This window comes from Wyeomyia smithii, chromosome 2, assembly GCF_029784165.1.
Source record: "Wyeomyia smithii strain HCP4-BCI-WySm-NY-G18 chromosome 2, ASM2978416v1, whole genome shotgun sequence".
Lineage (NCBI taxonomy): Eukaryota > Metazoa > Arthropoda > Insecta > Diptera > Culicidae > Wyeomyia > Wyeomyia smithii.
This window is the reverse complement of record NC_073695.1, coordinates 216355414-216375490: the sequence shown is the minus strand read 5'-3', so window position 1 is coordinate 216375490 and position 20077 is coordinate 216355414. Positions and strand designations below refer to the sequence as shown.

The 20077-nt window shown below is 39.4% G+C and overlaps 2 protein-coding genes across 2 annotated transcripts; one reads left to right on the top strand and one right to left on the bottom strand.

Moving 5' to 3' along the window:
* The first annotated feature begins 55 nt into the window (after positions 1-55).
* On the top strand, positions 56-19183 carry LOC129720419 (uncharacterized). Its single transcript, XM_055671899.1, has 6 exons — positions 56-266; positions 15163-15557; positions 15623-15862; positions 15926-16300; positions 18120-18804; positions 18862-19183. Exons 1-6 carry the CDS (start codon positions 120-122, stop codon positions 19117-19119), a joined length of 2100 nt encoding a protein of 699 aa, XP_055527874.1. The 5' UTR covers positions 56-119; the 3' UTR covers positions 19120-19183.
* On the bottom strand, positions 16353-17588 carry LOC129721837 (alpha-tocopherol transfer protein-like). Its single transcript, XM_055674885.1, has 3 exons — positions 17168-17588; positions 16736-17111; positions 16353-16684 (listed from the first exon to the last, which is right to left on the bottom strand). The coding sequence occupies exons 1-3, from the start codon at positions 17464-17466 to the stop codon at positions 16397-16399; spliced, it is 963 nt and encodes a 320-aa protein (XP_055530860.1). The 5' UTR covers positions 17467-17588; the 3' UTR covers positions 16353-16396.
* Positions 19184-20077: the final 894 nt, after the last annotated feature.

Genomic DNA, 20077 nt, shown 5'->3' with positions numbered 1-20077 from the left:
CCTAAATCGGGCTATCAGCGTGAAACTTGACTTGCACTTGACTTGCGACCGTAATCAGAAGCGCTAGTCGCGTGGGTTGTCACCAGGGAACTTTTTGTGTGTTTTCTCTGGAAATTTGGATGGTGCGATATGTGGCTAATATACAGATCCTACAACTCATCATCACCTGCACAGGTGATTCAACCGCGTGCATAGCGTATTGCTCTACAAATGCAAACAACAGCCTGCGTATGGGAATTGTTGGACTTCAGAACAACCCGATCGAGGTGACGTATCGCCCGATATGTACTGTGTGTAGAGGTTACAATATAAACGTTTCGTTATCTGCCGAGCGGGACAATGCTTCGCTTGATGGTTCGTTAGCACCTCAAGCTTTCAGCTGTTTCAGTAAGTTTGTGTGTTGAAAATAGTGCAGTTCATATCGCTCGGAACTCTTTTGTTTTGTGAACAATTGTACACTTGATAAGCATTACCAGGAATAAAGACAACCAATACAGTCCAATTGTTCTGTGGCTCGTACAACAGGGTCAACTGTTCTGTGAGTGTCCATGTTAACAAATCGGAGTGTTTCGTAAAGTTTTATAATTTTTTTTATAGACTTGATTGGACATATTTGTTGAAATTATCGATTATTATTCACAAAGTTGACACCTTCAACGAATCTTGTAGTGCTTTTGAACTTGCATCAACTTTGTATCAAATGCAATACAGTGCTTTTTAGATTTTATCAACAGTCGTTTTTATCACTACTTGCCAAATTCACGCTCGGTTTTCTCACACCTTTTTCTTTCGTCTTTATCACGCTTTTAAAAAATTCTAAATCAAGCTCGCATATTCAATTTCAGGGTGCTGTTTCCCCACGTACTGATAGCTTGCACCACAAGTACAAATTTGAGAAACGATATATGGCAAACTTTTAGTCCCTACTACTAGTTTAGGAATAAGAGTTAGAGCACTGCTTTTTTCGATAAGCTTGTAGAATTACTAAAAGACTGCAAGTTTGTCGTACATCGTGTTTCAAAATTCTACTTGTGAAGCGAATTATCGGCACACGTATGGAATTGACAACCCAAATTTGAAGATGCAACCTTGTTTCACATAAACAAGAATCAGACTCTTCCAACTATGCTGTAGAATGGGCAGTACAAATCATATTGATATTGCATGCATAATTGCTGAACTATGAAAGTTCATCATTCTACTCAAAATATCATAAATTTCACTCGAATTTAACACAAAAAATCCAATTCTCATCATTTCGCTAAATTCAAGGTGAAATTTTATTTGACCGTGAATCAATCGAAAAAGCATTGTATATAATTTTCAATAACGATTGTACGATACTATTAATGTAATACTGATGAACTGATGATGAACTGGAATTTAAAATATGTACTTCTTTAGTTACACCCGTCGACAAAAGCGAACAAATAGTGCCCAGAAACTCAAAAAAGTTGCCTTGAAAAGATTATAGCTTTTCAACCATTCTTGTGAATTTTGGTGCCCTCAGCAAAAATAACTCTTTCAGAGACTTAAATGAGTTTTCCCGTAAGCAAACGTTGAAGTTTTCAAATTTAATTTGAATTTTGAATACCAATGAAATTCTTTATTTATGTGAAAGTACAGTTGATGCCAATATGTAAGGAACTCGACGGTTTTCAAGCATAGACCATAGACTTGACGACTCAGGCTTCGATTCGAAACGGTCAGCATTTTCATTTGATCTCCCTTCCTTAGCGTGCGTCACAGTAGGCTGTCGCTCGTTAATGTAAAACAACCATCACCTCTCAAACAAAGCAAAGGATGGTCATTCGACACTCGCGTATCAAAGAGATGCACACTGTCATTCGTTTGGCGATGTTATTTTGGCCTAATTCTGTCTAGGTACTTCGTTCTATGTATGTTGAGAAATATTATTACAAGAGCAATGATATAAATAATTTCCAAAATATCCGTACTCAACGTGCGTAATTCTCATTTCTAGAAAAAATGTCAAAATACTGGTGCTTATTACGGGAGTCACTTCACGGTGAAATATATTTCACTTTCACGCTCACTTCACTTTTTGAGACCTATTCCCGATTCCACCTCAAGTGAGGTGACAAAAATCACCTCCGTGGAGTGAGATTGGCAGTGAAGTGAAAATGAGAATAGGACAAGTGAAATGAGCGAGTTTCCCAGCTCAAAAATTTTAAAGTCCCGGAAAGTCGATTGAGCTAAAATTTTGTAAGAGGACATTTTTCGACAAGAGGTAACTTTTGAGCCCTACCGCTAAACGAAATGCGAAGGTCAATTTTTTCCTTACGTTTCATTGGCCGCAGCTCAAAAATTTGTAAGTCCCAGAGAGCCGATTTTTTCAAGAAAAAAAAAGATTCGCCTTGTTACTGGAAAATAAATCCCATACATGTTACCGCTAGATCACAAATCAATCGATTTTTAAACTTCCCTATATTCGTGAAATCATTTCACTGTTCGGAATGGTCGTGAAATAATTCCACGCGAAACGTCACTTTTTCCGTTTTCACTTCACTTATATGACACTCAGAATAACCCAGATTCCACGGCAGATGTCACTTAGCGACATTTTTCTCACATGCGTGAGTCCCATAGTAGGACTTCATCCACTTCACTCTGTTTTCACCGTGAAGTGACTCCCGTAATAAGCACCACTTTTGAGGAAAAAAACGTCGTAGTGGCGGTACTCGTTTGGCATGTTTGTTCAAGAATGTATTCAGGGGTAATATCTACCAAATGCTCAAAAAACAAGGCTTTTTTCATGAATTTTTTTACAGGACATTTGAGATGTAAGGTATAAATAATATATCATTGGATTGAGCAACTCTTGCAGAATGGAAAAAATATTTTTATTGCTATTTTTCACTTTTTTTAAGTTGTTCCGCGGCGAGCAGTAGAAGTCGTACCCAACTCCATCTATAACCAAAACAAAAATTTTTTCATTATCTACATAAGTGTCGCTAGTGAAGTACACATGATTATATTTTTAGAATTTTTCTTCGCAAAATGGCAACGTTTAGAAAAAAAAATTCTGTTTCGACAGAAAAAATCGACTTTGATTGTTCATAACTTTCTTTGTTGTTAATCAATCGCTAAAATCGTGTGTACTTCACTAGATAATCTAATGAAGAAGGTACAGTTAAAATTTCAAGTCAATCAGATGTAAATTTTTCAGTTCTACTGCTCGCCGATTTTGAAAACATGGTTTTGAGAAAAACGCGTCTAAAGTTTCAAAAGGCTATAAATCTTAAGAATCGCAATAATAAAGCCCCTAATAATTATTTTACCTTCAGTCAGCTATTCCTGCGCCGTAAAGTTGTCCTTCCTGGGCTTTAGTTTCCTCTTCCTTCCTTTTTGTTATCTGATTTAAGGCTGCGCCTCGCCCCTTTCGCGATATCAGACATACGATGCTCAGCGACTTTGACGCGGTAGGCGTCCAATCCCACGCAAAACTCAAACTTGTCACTCATATTTAAGTACTTTTGAATATAAATCACAGAGAAAAAGTATAGAAAACCTTAAACAAAGAACGTACACAACGATAACGGCTGATCGACTAAACAAAGGAAAATTGTGAGTAAACACGTGCTGTAGAGACGCTATAACAGTCGAAACTTGATGCAGCGACCTCTATACTTTAAATTTGTAACACGATAAAGATCATAGGTAACTTCTGTTAGTTTAAAAGCCTCGAAATAAAAAGAAAAACGTGTATCGCCAAAACAAACGAAAAATGTGATTTTGAAGTAAAAAAGTTGTTTGGTAAAAATTGATTTAAACGAACTTTGAGTTTAGATCTGTACTTGGGCGATGTAGATTTTGATTCTTGAATAGTTTTAGCATGATTAAGGCCAATAGAAAGCGAGCTTGGTAGCGTCAGAGGAAGAAGAAGACGATTATCGCAGTGAAGAGTGCTTGACGTTTGGGAATTCACTCAATCAATTTGATGGTTTCTCTGCTCCAGATGACGTTTACCTTTATAGCCGGCACCGGTAACGACAATGAACAACAGCAGAAGCTATGTGCAGCTATGCGGTTTCACTTGCTACTAGAACAAGCATGAAGTAGAATTGTTTTGAGGCTGTCTTTTGTATCAAGTTGCACTAAGATATCTTAATTTAAGGAGTGGCTACGAATAGGTGATAGACGAGCGCAAATAGTGCATTACCGGTTGACTAGGAATAATATTTTGTCGACCGTATCAAGGAAAGGCAGCATTAGGCAACTAATAAGATAATTTGAAGTCAACGAACAAGTTTTAACAATTTTCTATAGTTCAACAATTCAAATAACAATTTTCTGCATTTTGGCGGATGCTTAGATAATTTTACAACTGATTGCTGCTAAATAGAAGAAATACGTTGAAAACTAACCGAATAATAGAACGCACGCTCTAGATATGCACACACGTTATATATGTGCAGACACCCTATATATACATACACGCTGGATGGTGGTACCTTCTCAGACCTCCTGGCGGTGCGGGTCTCGTTCAGTTTCTGGCTGTATTAACCCAACGATATCTGAATAGGATTACCGCTGGTGGGGAAGAAGGGAAGCCGAAATGAGAGAACTGCAGTTAATCACTACCACCGCCGGTGTTGCCTGTTGCTGCTCCTCGCCGCCGCTGCCCACTGACATCACTGCTGCTGTCCGCTGTTAGTAAACTGATTTGTTCTATGAGAGGCCGTCTGTTAGATAGCCCAACCAACGCATTCCTGGCTAACTAGGTACTCTATTCTGTCGTCCTTTTTTCGGGAAAACACGTTTCAACAAGGCTTGACAATAGTCAATACTAGTACAATAGTTCGAATATTTGATTTACATTTTTCTGCGTTTGAGTGGGTGCTTAGATGATTTTCCAATCGATTGCTGAAAGAATTATTGAAATTGGTGGGAAACTGACTGAGTTTGAAACATTTGAAAGTGGACAATTTTCGTAACGCTCTCGATGTTTTCGGTTTTTGCGATTGGATCCCTGTATTGAAATTGTACTCTCTTCCTTTGTTGTATATGTTGCCGTAAGACGTATTCTACGTCAAAAAATGGCGTCATTTGCTGTCCTTATCGGTCTACTTTTGTAGCGCTCTAATTGAAAGACCCTTTATTAGGCACGTGCGTTGCACGGTAAGCGGTATCGCTGATGATAGCAGGAAAACACTTCATCTTTTCCGGTTTTTAAAAAACAACCAAACAATTGTTGCGTGTAATCTTGACAGCTCTGCTCTACACACAGATACTGCGTAAGGTACTCAAGAAAATGAGAAAAAGCCCAAACTAACAAGTTAGCATCACAAGAGTTTATTACGCCGCCATCGGCCCATTATATCAATTGACAAGATCAACAAGTGTACAGCTTTACCTTTATTCGGCACTTAGCCTGAAATGTGACGACACTGGTCGCATTCCTGTCTCTATTTTCATTCGTGCTCCCGACTTTCCACGACCGCCTGCCTTGATGCTGAGCAACGCCACTGTCTTGTGGTGCCAGCTATTTCCGTTGATTCCGCTTACAGGCAATCTGCGTCGCATCCGCCTTTCGAGGTAAGCCGTCGCTAATCCTCCAGCTCGGGGCGCTAGTGTGTGTCGCATGCCAGCGGTTCCTCTGCCTCAAACCTAACCAATCACTGCTGCCGTTGAGTCGATAGCGTGTCCCCTTGAGCACCGATGAATAGCGATGAACTCCGTCAACGCTCTCCTGCGCTGTCTGGTTGCACCGACTCAGGAGGTATCTCACCCGGTCGGTTAGCACCGTATGGCCGACCGTTTATTGCCGCACCGTGTGCCAACAGGAGGGCTTCCGCTCTCCACGTGTCCGTCTTGCTATCGTCACCAATGTGCCAAAGTTTGCTAAGCAACCTTCCACCGCCCCGATTGCTACTTCACCGACAAAGCCTTCACCGAAGCCACGCGATGATTTCTTTCCAGCACACTAATTAAAGTCCAAAATCGCGCAGGAAACAAAAGCCCTGAAATGACAGTATCGTGAGTGCCTGTCGGGTATGAGGATTCGTATTTGCTCACCTCACGCGGAAGGCTTTTGATTACTTAAGCTTGACTAGCGGCTGCTATTGTCCGGTCGTGCTTCGACTTGCCGAACTAGGAGGAAATTTCCTTTTATAATCAAACAATTATGGCGCGTGTTTGGATTATTACCTGTGGCTCGTGCCTTTAACGAATCTCTTTCACCTTCTTGTGATTTGCTGATTGTGTTAATCACTCTCTATTTTCAAAGTGTAGGCACAACTCTTTACTACTGGTGAATGACTTTTAAAATGGATGTTTTGGTCCTGATTCGACCATACTAGCAAAACTAGTCTGCGATCAAACACGGACGTGGCACTCTCGAACTCTGTTATTCGTCGTAATGATCAGACGGAAGTGCGTCCAGTGCGAATAGCAGACACGAATGATAATGTGGTGGCAAGAAAATTTGGGCACTGATTCTCATCTGCAAGCGAATTCTCCCTACTGCCTTAGCTCTTTTGCTTCCGCCTTTTGGCACGTTTGCTTATTTGTACTCGAAACGTAGGTGTTGAGCTGACTTTTCTGCTGCATGATCTGTCGAGGGGCTTGATGAATGGCGATGGCAAATTTTAGTTGCCAGTCTTAGGTGATGCGTGTTTGCACTTACAAATGTGCATAAATTTTGTACTACCACAAACAAATTTATACTAAACATAACACAATTCAATATGCGTGTTGCCGGATGTTATTTTCAATCTGATGAGGGGTGAAATATATGAAATGACTCATTATTTTATTCCAAGCAACGCTGAGGGCGTTCAATTGGGTCATAGAGTTTCACATGGTTTTCTGATTTTTATGTATCAGCTTAAAGAGTGTAGTTTTGTGAGCAAAACGGGTTTTTAAAAAATGTTTATCGTTGTCCTTCGATTTTTAGAAAAGAATAAAAAAAGAATAAAAAAAAATTTTCAATATTTGAAAAAGGAGTCAGTTTTGGGCAGTTTTCCAGACCTCGGAAGTCGCCATATTGATATTCAAAATGGCGTCTGGAGTTGATTATTGGCCTCTGAGTATCATCTCATCTGACTACTTTAGACCGATTTCAGAAATCAGAAATCACGATTGTGGTTTTCCAAATGGTATCGGAGGTTAATTTATAGCCTCCGAACATTATCCTGATTCGATTGGATTTAAAAATGGAGTCCGGAGTTCATTTTTGGACTCTGAACCTCGTCCTAGTTCCGAAAATATCTTTGGGGGCCGTCCACATTCCGCATGGACAACTTAGGGGAAGACAGGATGTACGCAAATGTCCCAGATTTTCCACGAGAATGGAAAGGGGTAATGATAATGAGCAATTCCACAAAAGGGTCCCAGTTTTAATATTTTTCTCTTTGTCATTTTTGATTTGGCTGAAACTTTACATAGATGTTTCTATGGTTTAATATGATATGTGATATTGGTTTAATTTTTTTAAACACGGCTCATTCTGAGAAGATATAGAACTGATGCAAAGGACGTGTTATCGAAAGCTCCCTCAATATCAAGAAAAGCGCAGACCACTGTTTCTTTATATTTTAGTGTCTTCTCGATCTTCGTCACTAGGCTATGCAAAGCGGTTTCTGTAGGTATTGATGCTTATGCAAGGGCAAATCCTTCAGAAACTCGCCGCGGATGTAGTTATCCGTAAATTTCTCCATCAACTTGAGAAGCATTGACGTCAGACTTATAATAGGTCTGAAAGCCTTTGGTAAAGTTTTGTCTTTTTTGCCCGGCTTTAGTGAAAATACCACCTTAACGTTGCGCCAGCTGACCGGGATGTGCCCCAGAGTAAAGCTGACTCGCAAAAGATTGATGAGTTCGGACATGATGACTCCGTCCGATTTTTGCAGGAAGATTGGTAGAATGCCATTCGGTCCCGGTGACTTCATAGGCCCAAAAGAGCTTAGTGTCCAGTTGATAGAAGTCTCCGTAAACAGTCGACGAGCAAGAACTGTGGAGTCACGTGACGTCAAGCGTCTTGATCCGAGGCTTTGTTGCTCATCAACGTTTGACCCGGTGGTCACTGTCGAGCCAGGAAAGTAAATGTTCATAAGAACATCCAGCGTTTCTTTGCTAGTGACAATCGTACTTCCGTCTTCCCTTTTTAACTACCCAAGATCATTCGTGTGATCTTTGGACATTACTTTTTACAGTCGCGTAGCCTCAGGCAGAGTCTGAATGTCCTCACAGAATCGAACTCTGGATCTCCTTTTGGTTTTGCGTAGCTCGGCGTTGTATTTTGTAAGGGATGCTTTGTAAGCATCTCAGTTGGACGTGATTTTGGCCCTGTTGAACAAGCGTCTAGCTTCCCGACGAAGGTTGCTAAGAGTTTCGTTCCACCAGGGCACATCACGGCAGACTGTCCGTATCTTTAACGGACAGTTTGAATTGAAAGCTTGCGTGATCCTATGCTGTAGGTCACTCGCTGCGATATCCAGTTCAACTGGAGTTCGAATATTTATATGGCAGGATGTCCTTGAGCTAACCAGATGTTTCTTGAAATAGTTCCAATTGCTTTTCTTACGATTCCTAAAGTGTTCTTCTCTGAGAGGAGTAGCCTTGATGTCGCCGTGTCTCCAGCCATCTGACTGTGTCGCTTTCAGCACAGTCAAGTTGTAGGAGGCCGTTTCAGTTTACTGTTTTTTTTTAAATTCTAGCTAAATTTAGTTTATTTCTGGTCTGGTTTATTTTTTCCTATAGCAACATGTTTAGGTGTTTTGAGTTGAATTCTGACCGTCTTATTTGTTTCGTTCTTTTGGACACTTTTGGTTATATTTAGGTAATTTTGAAATCATCTACTTATAGTTTTCGTAAATGCTTCAAAATGGTGAAAAAAAAGATGAATTCGGAGTTATTCTGGTTTCTTAAGTTGAAAGTTGAAATGCATTTGATAATATGTATGAAAATTTTGGAAATTATTTTATTTGTTTATTTATTTACTTCGTCTTTAGGCCAAGCTTTACAGACTGACTTATCCCTAACTAGTTTAAATACCTAACACTTATTTTAAAACGATGTCTAGTTACATTGAAATCAAACACATTAATATTATATAGTAGGGCAAAACTTTTTTCCAGTGGGTGATTTTGTCCGAATACAGTCCCGTGCGTAGTTGTCCGGAATAACGGAGCGTTGGCGAGATCGACGCGCTGGCGCATAGAAGTTTTTCCTGTTGCAGTAGGTCCGGGCAGTCAATATGGTTGCGTACCACGTCGAAAGCAAACATTCGTTGTAAGTATGCCCGTCTTTGGTGCAGGGGTTCCAATTAAATTAAACGGCTGGTCATACGGCGGTAATCTTTGTGGGTCGTTCCAAGGTAGTTGTCGTAGTGCGAAACGGAGAAAACATCGCTGTATTCTCTCTATGCGAACAATTTGGGTTTCGTGGTAGAGAGCCCAAATTTGAACAGCGTACTCAAGGACATTTCAAACAATAGAGCAGTAAAGCGTTTTGAGTGCGTATAAATCGCTAAAATCGCGTGTGTGTCCGCCAGCGAACCGAGCAAAGCGAAAGCCTTACTCATAGTTGCTGCAATGTGCTCGTTAAAACTCAGCTTGCTGTTCATGATCACTCCTAAGTCGTTCATTGAAGAAATACGTTCCAGTCAAACCATTCGCTTTATACTCGTAACGCCACTGCGTCCGCATTCTAGCAAAGCTGATTACCTTGCACTTCGTCCCGTTTATCGCCATCCCGTTCAGAATACACCAGCTTGTTACGATGTCGATGTCCTGCTGCGGAGCGGCACAATCGATCAAAGAACTGATTACTCGGTATATCGGTAAGTCGTTCACAAATAAAATAAAAATTAAAGGACCAAGTTGGCTACCTTGCGGCACACCAGATCGTGTCGGAAACCGGACTGATTTTACGGGTTTATATTTCACGAAAGCGTATCTGTCCCGTAGGTAGGAGCGCAACCACAAGATAAGCCAGTTAGGGAAGCCCAGCTTCTCAAGCTTTTTCAGAGTCAGCTCGTGGGATACCTTATCGAAGGCTTTGTCAAAGTCTACGTAGACACTGTCCACTTGACAGCGTTTGTCCAAACTAGAATTAAGAAAGCTTGCGTATGCCATGAGGTTCGTAGCAGTAGAACGATTTTTGATAAAGCCGTGTTGCTGTTGGGATATTAAGGGCTTAGTGGCTGCGTAGAATTTATCGTGAATTATAAACTCGAGCGTTTTGGCAAGACAACACAGAATCGAGATTGGTCGGTAGTTAGTGACGTTATAAGCACTTCCGGCATTGTGAATGGGCGTGACAGCAGACATTTTCCATGCCTTAGGAAACATACCTTCTGATAACGACAGGTTGAAGATATGGCATACCGGTGATGCAAGTACCTCCGCGCAGCGCTGAATGGATACAGGGGGCAGTTTGTCCGAACCAGGGCCTTTTAACGTGTTAGGAATTTCAGCGCGATGGTAACCTCGGCTGCGGTGAAAGTTGGACGTGGCAAGTGTATATTACAATCAGCTTTCATTTTTATGGCCTTAACTGTCTTTTAAAAGTAATTTTCATTTCTAAATTTTTAAATGAACCTAATTGAGAATTTACTTTTTATTTATGTTTAGAAAAAGTTCGAACCCGTTCGAGAAAAATTTATAGTTCCTTTAATTTCCGATTTTTTCGTAAGTGTTTTGAGTCACTTAGTGTCATATGAGATTATTTTCAAATTTTCTTGTTTTCCTGAGAACTACAACTAAACTGTAAATTATATTTTCTGTACTTTCTGTTTAAAATGGCTTCAGTTAGTTTGCTTCTCGGAGCGTTTGCATGCATTTTGAGTGAAATTTGCTATATTAGTTTGTTACATAACATAACTTACATAACTTGGAATAGGTTTTTATTTTTCAATCTTCTAAAAAAGCTTACAACCATATTGAACAAACTGTTGAATCCTTTTTGTCTCTTGTCTCTTATTAAATTTCTTCGAGCGCTTTTTTGAAATCATTTTTTGTTTCAACCATTTTTGTATTTCAGAAGAGTTTCTGGAATTTTGAGTCGATTTTTAGCCTATTTATGTTTGACCTCATTTAAAAGTAGACGTTGAGGTGTTGTGTTGTTTTTCTGGTGTTTCAAAGTGTTCTCAATTATTAAATGCATAATTTGTGATTATATTTCTTTCGATTTTTTTTTGGATTATAAAGACACGTTTACAAATAATTTCTTTGATGGTTTGAAAGAATTATATAATTTTTTTGCAACAACCGATTTGAGATCATCATTTCAACTCTTTTTTGAACAAAAATTTCCAGTAACATTTGAGATCATTACTGTTTTTAGTTAACTTCGGAAGCATTTACAGCAAAATTTGGAAGCTATTTTTGCTTTTATTTTATATGATCTGTTGGTGCGTTTCGATGAGAGTTTTTTCATTTATAGCCATGTTATATTTAATCACTAAAAAGCACAGGCATAAACGTTTTTTAATTTTTTTTTTGTGAAAAAAGATTTTCGTAGGCATAAAGGAGAGAGGAGGTTTGTTAATTTCCGCGGTCGTCCATTAGGGGGGACGGGGTTCTAAAACAATGATTTTTCTGTCAACGTAAAATGTGGAATTTAGCGCTATTTAACCATTTTAGTCTTTTTTCTAGAAAATGGAAGTGGCCATCTTTTATTCCAAATGGTATCTGGGATCGATTTCCAGCCTCTGCAAATCACCTTGATTCCAAAAACATTCTTAACGGGTCGATCGCCAATTCATTTAAAATTGATCGTAAAGTCATCTTTTTGCCTTTCTCCTAGAAAGGTATAGCAATCACTGGAAAAACCAAAGGTATAAAAGTGGTCCCAATGGCCGAATGTCATATACCACTCGACTTCTTTCGACGAACTGAGCATTTTCTGTATGTATGTATGTATGTGTGTATGTGTGTGTGTGTGTGCGTGTGTGTATGTATGTGCAACTTTTTTTTCTCACTCACTTTTCTTAGAGATGGCTGGACCGATTTTCATAAAATTAATTGCAAATGAAAGGTCTAGTTGCGCCATAGGTTGCTATTGAGTTTCATTGTAATCGGATTTTTAGTTTAGAGGTTATGTATCAAAATGTAAAAATCACGAAACATCAATATCTCAGAAACCACACAACCGATTTTAATAAAATTGGTTTCAAATGATCGGGCTGTCTTCAGAACCCTTAACTTTTGAATTTCGTAATGATTGAACATATGGTTCAAAAGTTATGTAAAGAAAAGTTATCCTGAGGTTGTTTAAACTCACTCATTTTTCTCAGAGATGGCTGAACCGATTTTCACAAAATTAGTGTCAAATGAAAGGTCTAGTTGCCCCATAGATTGCTATTGAATTTCATTGCAATCGGATTGTAACTTTGTCCGTTGTTCATGAAAATGTGAAATCACATAATGAAAGTTAACATATTGACTTCCTCCTAACGATCACTGGCTAATTAAAAGGTAGAAAAGTGATCCAAATGGCCGAATGTCATATACTACTCGACTCAGTTAGACGAATCGAGCATTTTCTGCATATAAGCATGTATAGGTGTATATGTTTGTGTGTGGGTGTGTACGTGTGTATGTGCACCTTTTTTCGCACTCACTATTCACAGAGATGGTCTGACCGAACAGATTTCAATGAAATTAATTGCAAATGAAAGGTCTAGTTGCCTTATAAGACCCTATTGAATTTTATTGTAATCTGATTTCTAGTTTAGAGGTTATGTATCAAAGTGTAAAAATCACGAAACATCAATATCTCAGAAACCACACATCTGATTTGAGTTTCAAATGAACGGGCTACCATAAAAACCCTTAACTTTTGAATTTTATGAAGATTGAACATGTGGTTCAGGAGTTATGGAAAGAAACGTGTTCTGGAGACTATTTAATCTCACTAATGTTTCTCAGAGATGGCTGGCCCGATTTTTATAAAATTAGTGTCATATGAAAGGTCTTGTTGCCCCATAAGACCCTAATGATTTTTTTTTTTCAAACGGATTATTACTTTGCCTGTTATGTTTAAAAATGTGAAATCCAGCTATGAAAAGAAACATATTCCAAGACAACTCACTTGGACTCACTCATATTTCTCAGAGATGGTTGACCCGATTTCCACAGAATTAGTATCAAATGAAAGGTCTACCTACCTCATAACTCCCTATTGAATTTTGCAGTAATCGGACTGTAACTTCGTCTGTAATGTATCGAAATGTGAAAATCACGAAACTTCATTATCTTAGAAACTACACAACCGATTTGAACAATATTGATATCAGATGAACGGGCTAGTTAAGGGTTAACTGATGAATTATGATTGAACACGTGGTTTCAAAGTTTGGCTGCCCCATACGTTACCTTTTCATTTGATTGTAATCAAGCTTAAGCAAGCGTTATGTTTTAATTTGTAAAACAACGAAAGTCTATTATCTCAAGTACTACACGACTTATTTGAACATAACTAGTGTCATACAAATGAGTCATCTCTCAAACTTACAAATAACTAACTTCATAACAATTTGATATGCTGTTTAAAAGTTTTAAAAAGAACAGAAATTCAAAGACTATTCAACACTTTACCTGCTTCGATCAATATATATGGCCTCAACATGATTTAAATGTGGTATCGTACTATCTGAACGTTCCCGGCATCGCTCGTGATTAAATTATTCGAAATTAAGAGTCATTGCTTTTATTTCGCTATTTCTTAAGTACAAACATTACGTCAAATTTCATATTTTTATACTTTAATTACAACATCAATATTTTAGAACCCAAAGAGTGGATAAACATTTATTGGATTTAAGCATGCATGTAAATCTATTTTTACAAATAATAAGTTTGAATGAGAAAGGCTGAGTCTGACCGCTAGGTGGATTAATTTAGGTTTTTGTTTAAGTTTAACTCGAATTCGACTGTGAAATTTTTCGATAACTTCGATCGGTACTGATATTTTTTTTTCTTCACATATGACCGGTACTGATAATTATAATGACGAAATAATTCGTAAATATAAAAAAATGCTTTTCGCTTTCTTTTTCATTCTAGATTGGTTTATTCCCAATTTCGTAACTTTATCTTTACTAAATTGCACATATCTATATTTGTTCACCACTTTTGTTGTTCGGATCTCTGTCAACATTGGCTCATTTTCGGTTACCTAACTTTTTGTTTCAATTGACTAATCTGTTATTTTTTGTGCATGCACGTTACTCTTGTCAATGCTTGCACTGGATCCAATGATGCAAAACTTGTAGCCTATCATTTTCTTTTGTTTACCTATGGTTGGTGTAATAATCTTTGGTTTCTTCACGATATTTGCATTGTGATATTGTTACTCTAATCTCATACTTAACTTTTCCTTTCCCTTCGATCTTACCGCGGCAAGATTTGACTATGTTGATCGCAAATACAATTGAACTGACACCGCCTTATTTTCGCAAAAAAAAAATTGAGCTGTCGTCGGTCTGATAACTAAGCACAAATCGGTACAATTGTTGGTTAAACTGAATTATTAATTACGTTGGCATAGCTGCAGAAACGAAAATCGGAATGAGTGACTGACAGATATACAACCCATATCTAGAGAAACATTTCAAATGGTCCTATCTGCTTTGATCGATTTTTTGATCGATCACTTTCATTTAATCCCCACAACTCATTAAAAACCTTTTATGACACGTTCTTTGCACAAGTTGATAGCGGAGGGATCACTCTAGCCTTCTGGACGAAAACCACGCTTTGGTGAGTTACTAGAACTGAACCATTACCGAATTAAAAGACGCTCAGGAAAAACGATGAAAGCAGATAGAACCTTTTGAAATGTTTATCTAGATATATCATTTTTTTTTATTTTTAGGTGCATTAGGTGATTTCTTAGATGACGTTTATTATGATCAGATTCACGTTATTAATTTCTTAACGCCCTTAATGATTAATGTGAAAATCGCAAATATAGATGTTTTTTATTTTAACAGTTTACAAAGATAAAAACATCTATAAACACAATTAGCTCCACCGTCCAGAAGGAGCCACTTCGGTCTATCAGGAACTATATGTAATTAATCAGCGATAAGATATCGCTCCGCAATATCCTCATGTGTGTTTTCGCTATCCGCGTGTTATCGCTGCAATATCTTGATAAATTTATACGAAATCGACACTTTTCACTCGTCAGGCTTCTCAACCATTCAGAGTGCCGCTAACAGTGACAAAGTGCAACTCCAGCGCGTTACGTAGCACGCACCAACCGGCTCCACGTGCCCACAAGATGGACTCTCTACGCTTATTGTCGCCCGAGCTGGCGGAAAAAGCCCGGACGGAACTGAACGAAGTGCCCAGCAGAATCCCGGAGGATATCGCAGTTTTGAAAGCCTGGCTAGCGAAGCAACCCCATCTAAACCCACGGTGTGACGATCAGTTTTTGGTAGGTTTTCTACGCGGATGCAAGTATAGTTTGGAAAAAACGAAAGAAAAACTGGACACTTACTATACTGTAAAGTCGGCTATTCCGGAGTTTTTCGATAATCGTGATCCAGCCGATGCGAAAATTCAGGAACATGCTGCTCTTGGGTATGTCACGTATTTTTTCTATTTCTAGCCTTCGCTTAAAACCACTTTTTGTAAACTATTTTCAGAGTTAATTTACCTCTTCCGTATACGATGGGAGCTGACGGGCCCCGAATCGTGCTCGTCCGCATGGGTTCCTATGATCCTAGCAAAAACTCCATTGTCGACATAATGAAAGTTTGTTACATGATAACTGATCTCCTATTAGTGAACGATGACATTTCAATGATTGCCGGTCACATGGTATTGGTCGATCTCCGAGGGCTGGGTCTATCCGCGTTGGCTCAGTTCAGCCCAACCCTGATCAAGTATATATTGCGTGTAATCCAGCATTGATTCTAGGTGTATTGAATTTTATATTTTATTTATAGAAAAATGACATCTGTAATCGAGGGCTTTCCTATCCGCACCAAAGGAATTCATTTCGTAAACCCCTCATCGGGATTCGACGCTCTCTATAGAATGTTTCATGGCTTTTTGAGCCAAAAGATTCAGGAGCGAATAGCTGTGCATGACACGTTTGAGGCGTTACATAAGGTGATCCCTAAAAAGTATTTGCCCGAGGAATACGGAGGTAGTGGCGGAAAGCTGGCAAATATCATCGAAGATTGCAAGAATGAACTCGTGGCGTATCGAGACTTTTTCATCGAGGATGCACGCTATCGGAACGACGAAAGAAAACGACCGGGAAGACCAAAAAACGCAAGCACTCTGTTTGGTGTGGACGGCTCCTTCCGATCGCTGGAGTTTGATTAAGTTTTGTGTGGTTTTACGTTTGCAATAAAGAAAGTTTATTCGATGTTATGCTCTGCTTGAAAATTGAGTTTTGTATTTATTTTGTTTCAATCAAGTTCAAGTTTCCTGAAGGACCCTTCAATACCAAAACATTCATTGTTTTTTGGTAGCACCGAAAAGCATGATTTGTTAGCTTGTAAACTGTCAGCTTCACCAATTTGGTTATCTTGAAGTTTGGTCAACTCGATTAAATAATTACGTTCCTTTTTTAGTTTGTTCTCCCAAAAATCCACGTATTTTTGTATGGATTCTAGAGTTCCTCCATATTCCACTGGTAATACATGTCTAGGAAAGTGCGCGTGCAGTGAGTCCAAACCTGACCCGTGTACGAAGATCTGAAAAAAATTAAGAAATAAATGATTCATGTCAAACGTTGCGTTGCTCACTCTTCTATCCTGATTTTTACTCGAAAGCAGTCCGTTGAAGACTTTGACCACGGTTTCCATGCCGGGCGGAGGATTGAAGATGTGAATCCCTCGCATTCGGAATGGACTCGCGTCTTGATAGAGTACTGCAACCTGCTTTAGAAAGTCCAGGTCGAATTGAAAAAGGTGGCCTGCAGTAACATGTGCCAAATCGATGATCAATGACATCCCACAGATCACAACCTGATCGTCATCCCGCATCATAATATCGTTGATCATTGTTCCGACCTTGATCACATCGGCGAAGTTGCATTCTGCCAAGTCGAACTTAGCGACCCGAATAACAAATATTCTTGGATCTGATTGAGAAACCGTTTCAGGTAGAGGAATCCCTACGCTACTCAACGGAACTAGTTAAAAAAATTAAGTAAATCAAACCAACATCGGACTTACCCCATTCGAATCACTTTTAGAACATGCTCATTTAACGGGTCCCGATCTTGCACCACCTGTGGAAGTGCTGTCCTTATTCGGTAGAACAGTAACAACTTTTCTTTGGTTTTCTCCAAACTAAACTTGCATCCACGTAAAAAGGATAATAATATTTGGTCACTCGGCTGTCCCGAAAGAGTGCGCTGACTATTAAAGCTTCGTTTCACCACCTCCAGCTGACTATTAAGCTGTGTCGGCTCTTCGTTTAGTTCATCCTTAGCAACAATCGCCAATTCAGTTGAAATTGGTCGTAAAGTCATCGTTTTGGTTTACCTTAAATTCGAATTCGACAGTGAAACAACTGAACAACTCCGAATAAGCTGCAGCTGTTTGAGCTGCCTTATACTTCTTTGAGATTTGTAGGATTATCTTATCGATACGATTGCAGACACTGCTACTTATAAAGTAACGTTGAAGCCCTCTAACGGTTCATTGCATTTTATTAGGCAGAGATTGCATCGGAAGGGAAGTGTTGCGAGTTGATATGACATCACTATCATATCACAACTAGCTTGGTTTAATCCTAATCATCACCAGATAAATAGTCTTCAATGCAGTTTTACGAGCATGCCTTTAATCAAAAAATATATCAAAGCAGATGATACGAGTCTATTTTCCCATAGGTCATAAGTTCACAGTTCGATTCAGGCTAAAACAAATACATAAACAGTGGTTGCTCCAACACTCAACGGGAAATACTATACTTCCCTCTTGTACCTTTATCTAATCGCAAAACTTATCATTTTAATCGATTGATATAATACAGCTTAGCATGTGTAACAACCTTGCATTGGCTAGTTTTTGTTCTGTCGCTTGGCTTAGTACATCGTTCTTTGTTGAAGACATCAATTAGATCGGTAGGTCCATCCGTTGAAGATTCTCACCTGCGATAAAATCCTTCAACTAATTGCAGCTTCCCACAACTCATCATGCCTGATATTCGACCGCTCAGCCCTGCGCTTGCACAAAAGGCCAAAGATGAGCTCAACGAGGTACCAGAACGGCTGGACGATGACATCGCGGCATTGCGTGCATGGCTTGCCAAGTGTCCGCACATAAAATCCCGCACGGACGATCAATTTCTGGTAGGTTTCCTGAGAGGCTGCAAGCACAGCCTGGAACGGACCAAGGAAAAACTCGATCTGTACTATAGCGTACGAACGGCTTTACCGGAACTTATGCGAAACCGCGATCCGTTCGATGAAAAGACGGCAATCATTATGAGATTGGGAAGTGCTGTTCCGCTGCCCGAAACGGAAACACCGGATGGGCCTCGCATTCTGCTCACGGGTGTAAATGATCCCGACAAATTTACCATCCAGGAGGTATTCAAATTCAATAGTATGATGGGTGAGATCCTGATGCGAGAGGACGACAATCTGGGGGTGGCTGGACAGGTCGGAATTCTCGATCTGGCAAACACAACGATGGCCCATTTCCTACAGTTTAATCCCACTTTCGTTAAGAAAATCACAATGATGAGCCAGGAAGCTTCACCAATGCGCATGAAAGGATTTCACTACATAAACACTCCAACAGGGTTCGAAACTGTGTATAACATGTTCAAAGGGTTCTTGAATGAGAAAAATCGGTCCCGTGTAGGTAGCCTCACGTGTTAGGAAAATTTAAGGTTCTAATTACGAATTTATTCGCAGCTCCACGTGCACGGAAGCAACATGGAATCCTTGTATAAATACATCCCTAAGCGTCTACTTCCGGAAGAATACGGAGGGGATGCTGGTCCCATCCAAGCCCTAGTGGATGATTGGGCGAAAAAAATTGAAAGCTATCGGGATTACTACAAGGAAGAGGAGCAGTATGGTACGGATGAGAAAAAGAGACCAGGCAAACCGAAAAACGCCGACACTCTGTTCGGAATTGATGGTTCTTTCCGGAAGCTGGAAGTGGACTGACGCAATTGCTGTGATCAAGTAATAATTTGGTATTATTAGTAGAAAATAAAATTGTGGCTTAAGATTAGGATGTTTTCTTTTCAAAACAGTTGAATGAGTTAGCAATTCAAACGGTAATTTATATCTCATCAAAGTAAAACGCACACTATTGAATAAACTGAGTCGTTAACAGCTTATCGAAGTCTGTTGGCTATACAATATACAGTTCAATAAACCTTTTTGCATTGTGGTTTGGGTCATAAAGATATCAGATTTTGCTGAGTAAGACCGCACAAATCATGGGTTTAAGCGTGTCACTCTCACATACCCGTAAATGTGAATAATTCGGAGATAATAAAAATCGGTCTATTTTTTTTAATGAATGGCATAATAAGGTAGAAGCGAAGTTACAGGAATAAATTCTACATTCAAAAAAAGCTAATCTATCTAGCAAAATGTAGTGAAACGGTTGCAATTAGCCAGTTATTAATTTCAGAATTAGTATAAATATGTTTAACAAAAAAATTTACATCTATATTAAGTGCAAAAACATTTTCATGCCAAATAAGGCGTCGTACACAAATTAAGTAACGCTAAAAACCTTTATTTCAGACCCCCTCCCCCCTATGTAACGATAAGTAACGTTCGATATGACTCCCAACCCCCTTAAAATTACGTAACACTGGACAACCTGCTCCCTCCCATCAAAATTTGCAATTTCGAGCAAACATCACAGTTACGCACGTAGCGGGTGCCTAGTGTGGTTGGTAACGTCTCCGCATACCACGCTCGACGCCTGGGTTCGAATCCTACCGCCGACATAGGTGTCGATGGTTGTGAGGTGGCGTGATCCACTCACAACCAACCCAACTGGTCTTGATTCAATCCTAGCCGACACCGGGAGATTTTCTGAGGCGAAAAATCTCTGGGATCACGCCTCCCATCGCATGAGGAAGTAAAGCCGTTGGCGCCGGTCCGT

What these genes read in the sequence shown, in the direction of transcription:
- LOC129720419 (XM_055671899.1), top strand. Translation starts at nt 120, where the DNA reads ATGGTGCGATATGTGGCTAATATACAGATCCTACAACTCATCATCACC. An exon ending in CAGGAACATGCTGCTCTTGG is followed by an intron (nt 15,558 to 15,622) that starts GTATGTCACGTA and finishes AACTATTTTCAG; the next exon opens with AGTTAATTTACCTCTTCCGT. An exon ending in GGCTCCTTCCGATCGCTGGA is followed by an intron (nt 16,301 to 18,119) that starts GTTTGATTAAGT and finishes AACTAATTGCAG; the next exon opens with CTTCCCACAACTCATCATGC.
- LOC129721837 (XM_055674885.1), bottom strand. Translation starts at nt 17,466, where the DNA reads ATGACTTTACGACCAATTTCAACTGAATTGGCGATTGTTGCTAAGGAT. An exon ending in CTAAAAGTGATTCGAATGGG is followed by an intron (nt 17,112 to 17,167) that starts GTAAGTCCGATG and finishes TCCGTTGAGTAG; the next exon opens with CGTAGGGATTCCTCTACCTG. An exon ending in GTAAAAATCAGGATAGAAGA is followed by an intron (nt 16,685 to 16,735) that starts GTGAGCAACGCA and finishes AATTTTTTTCAG; the next exon opens with ATCTTCGTACACGGGTCAGG.